The sequence below is a fragment of the Dictyostelium purpureum genome (genome assembly GCF_000190715.1).
Source record: "Dictyostelium purpureum unplaced genomic scaffold DICPUscaffold_392, whole genome shotgun sequence".
NCBI lineage: Eukaryota > Evosea > Eumycetozoa > Dictyosteliales > Dictyosteliaceae > Dictyostelium > Dictyostelium purpureum.
In genome coordinates this window covers 3,613-6,591 of record NW_003519728.1, presented here as the reverse complement: position 1 = coordinate 6,591, position 2,979 = coordinate 3,613, and the positions used below count along the sequence as shown (strand labels likewise).

General features: G+C 23.5%; 1 protein-coding gene across 1 annotated transcript in view; it reads right to left on the bottom strand.

The window, feature by feature from the left end:
- The window catches only part of DICPUDRAFT_41462 (uncharacterized protein), a gene marked incomplete at both ends in the record, with an annotated part of 3,701 nt that extends 1,299 nt beyond the window's left edge, over positions 1-2,402 (bottom strand). Inside the window, 3 exons of the mRNA XM_003293008.1 lie at positions 1,663-2,075; positions 2,145-2,232; positions 2,297-2,402. Of these exons, the coding sequence (XP_003293056.1) occupies positions 1,663-2,075; positions 2,145-2,232; positions 2,297-2,402 (607 nt within the window). The remainder of the gene's footprint in view (positions 1-1,662; positions 2,076-2,144; positions 2,233-2,296) is intronic.
- Between the last annotated feature and the right edge of the window lie 577 nt (positions 2,403-2,979).

Genomic DNA, 2,979 nt, shown 5'->3' with positions numbered 1-2,979 from the left:
TATTATTTTAATAAATATAAATATTTAAAAATAAAAAATTATTTAATTATTTCGGTTGTTTTTTTTTTTCTTTAATTATTTTTGAATGAATGTACACCAAGTATAATAGTAGCAAACTTCTATTTAGGAAGAAATTCGCCGTGGAAATAGTGACTTTCTCTCTGTCCGTGAAAAAAACCTCTTACAAATCTTTATATTGTATTTGGCGGATTAGGACAATCTTTCATGTAAATTGTTCAAATGATAAATAATTTTGTAAAAACGAACGACCAAAACTCCAAACTTATGGTAGTCAAAAAAAAAAAAAACTGAAAAACTAAAAAAAATTAAAAAAAAAAATTTTGAAGAAATTTTGTAAAAAAATAAGTTCAAAATATAAAAAAAAAATAAATAAAAAAATATACAAATAATTATTTTATTATTACTACTTTATAACAAAAAAAAAAAATAATCGAATTTTTTTTTTTTTTTTTTTTTTTATCTATACAAAAGTAGTTATAGTTTTTATTTTAATTTTTAAAAGGGATTTAAAATTTAGTTGACTGTTAAAAATTTAACACGAATAAATTGGGAGCCTATTCTAGTGTTGTCTAAATTTTGTTGAGCAACTAAAGCATTTTCTATATTATTAAAAGTAACAAAACATTTTGATTTTCCATTATTTGGATTTATATTTATCTATAAAGAGAGAATTATATTAATATTTGGTTTTATAATTTTTCTTTAATTTATATTAAATAAATATACTTACATTTATGCTCTTTAAATCTCCGTATTTTGAAAAAATATTAATTAAATAAGAATTTTCTAAGGTACCTTTATATGTACAAATTAAAATTGAACCGGCGTTTATATTGTTTGTATTTTTTGATGATCTTTCTCTTGGCGAAATTTGTGGCGAGTTTGATGGTGAGTGATGTGGTTGTGGTTGGGTTTGTGGTAAAGAGTATACAATAGTTGGTTGTTGTGGATGGTGGTGATGGTGATAGTAATATTGTGGGGTTTGTGGATGGTGATATATGTAATAGTTTGATTCATTTTGGCTCCAATTTGCTGGAGCTGGTGCATGGTGTACTTGATATATTGGTGGAGATGAATTTGGTGATGAAGAAATTATTATTGGTTCATTTGAATAAATTTGTGGGTAATAGCTATTTGGATAAGTATTTGAGTTGTATTCCTAAAAATGATAAAATATTAATTAATATATATTTAAAAATTATTTTATGTATATTTTTTAACAAAACTTACTTGTGTATAATAGCCTGAATATGGTTCATTTTGGTAAATATAGGTATATTGTGGAACTTGTGGGATTGGTTGTGGCTGTGGGGAAGATGAACGTTGTGGTGGAATTGGTAATGGTTGTGGTGATGATGAATGTTGTGGTGGAATTGGTAATGGTTGTGGTGATGGTGAACGTTGTGGTGATTGTTGAATAGATGATGAAGATGAAATCGACGACATTGATGGACTTGAAGTTATTGTTGGTGATACTGAACCATTTATTGAATTTATTGATGATGTTGAGCCTGATAATGAAAGATGAGGAATTTGTTGAATTTGTTTTTTATTTGGTGCATATTTAACTAGTGGTTTAAAAAAAAAAAAAAAAAAATTAATATTTTTAAAATAATGGTTAAAATTAACAACAATACATACCAACTAAAGGAGTTTCACCTAAAATTAATGAACCAGACATATTTTGAAGAGCATTAATTGAATGTTGAATATTTGAAAATCTAATAACACCAGCTCTTTTACTTTTACCTGAATTTGTATCAATTAAAACTTGAGCCTCGGCAACCTCACCGAATTGGCAGAAAGTTTGTTTAAGAATAGCATCAGTTATAGTTGGTGATAAGACTCTAACATAAAGAGTATTTGATGGTTCTCTTTGTTGTTCAGATGTTGGTGATGATGGTTCATGTGAACATCCATTTGGATAGGGTGAAACTGGTGGTGAATTTGATGGTTTTGATAATTTACAAAGTAAAGTTTTATATCCAATTTGATGTCTATTCATATGTTTGATTGCTTCTTGAGCGTCCTCTGGATTTGAAAATCTAACAAATCTATTATAAAAAAAAAAACTATTAATATAAAAAACTATAGTTATTAATATTTAAAATCCATTAACCTACCCATAACCTAAGCTATTACCAGTTTTAATATTAACCATTACTTTGGTGTTAACGATTTCACCATATTTTTCAAATAGCTCGTGTAAATCTTAAATTAAAAAAAAAAATATTAGAAAAAATAATAAATAATTTATATTTAAAAAAATAATTACCTGCTTCGTTAAAATTACATGGTAAGTATTTAACGAATACATTGCAAATATCGACTTCTGATTCATCAAAATCTTGACTAATAATTGATTCTACTTCCATTTTCATATTTAATATCTATAGGTAGTAAGGTTTATTTATTTATTTATATTTTATATTATTTTAAGTTATTATTGTAAATTATTTTTATTATAATTGATTTATAAATTGAATAATTAAGTTTTTTATGAAGATATGATTTTACTATTGATTATTTATTATAATATTTTTTTGATTTTTTTTAAAAAAAGAATTTTGGTTAATATACAATTTAATTACTATAATACATTATGATAAAAAAAATAATAAAAAAAAAAAATTTAACCATCTAGTATTCAATTATAAAAAAAAAAAAAAAAAAAATATAATAAAAAAAATAAATATAAAAAAATAATTTAAAAAAAAAAGTGTCACTATTTACTAATGATTGGTAAATGAAAAAATCTTTTTTCTGTGCTGTACTATAAAGAAGTCAATAGAGGTGCAAAAAACACTAGAAAAAAATAAAATAAAAATAAAAAATAAATTATTTTTTTATACCAATGTAAACTAGTGAATCTATTGGTTAAAATTTTCGATTGGAGAAATAAACAAAATATTTTCTATTGGTGTGCTATACCTATGGAGAACACTTTTTTATAAAAAA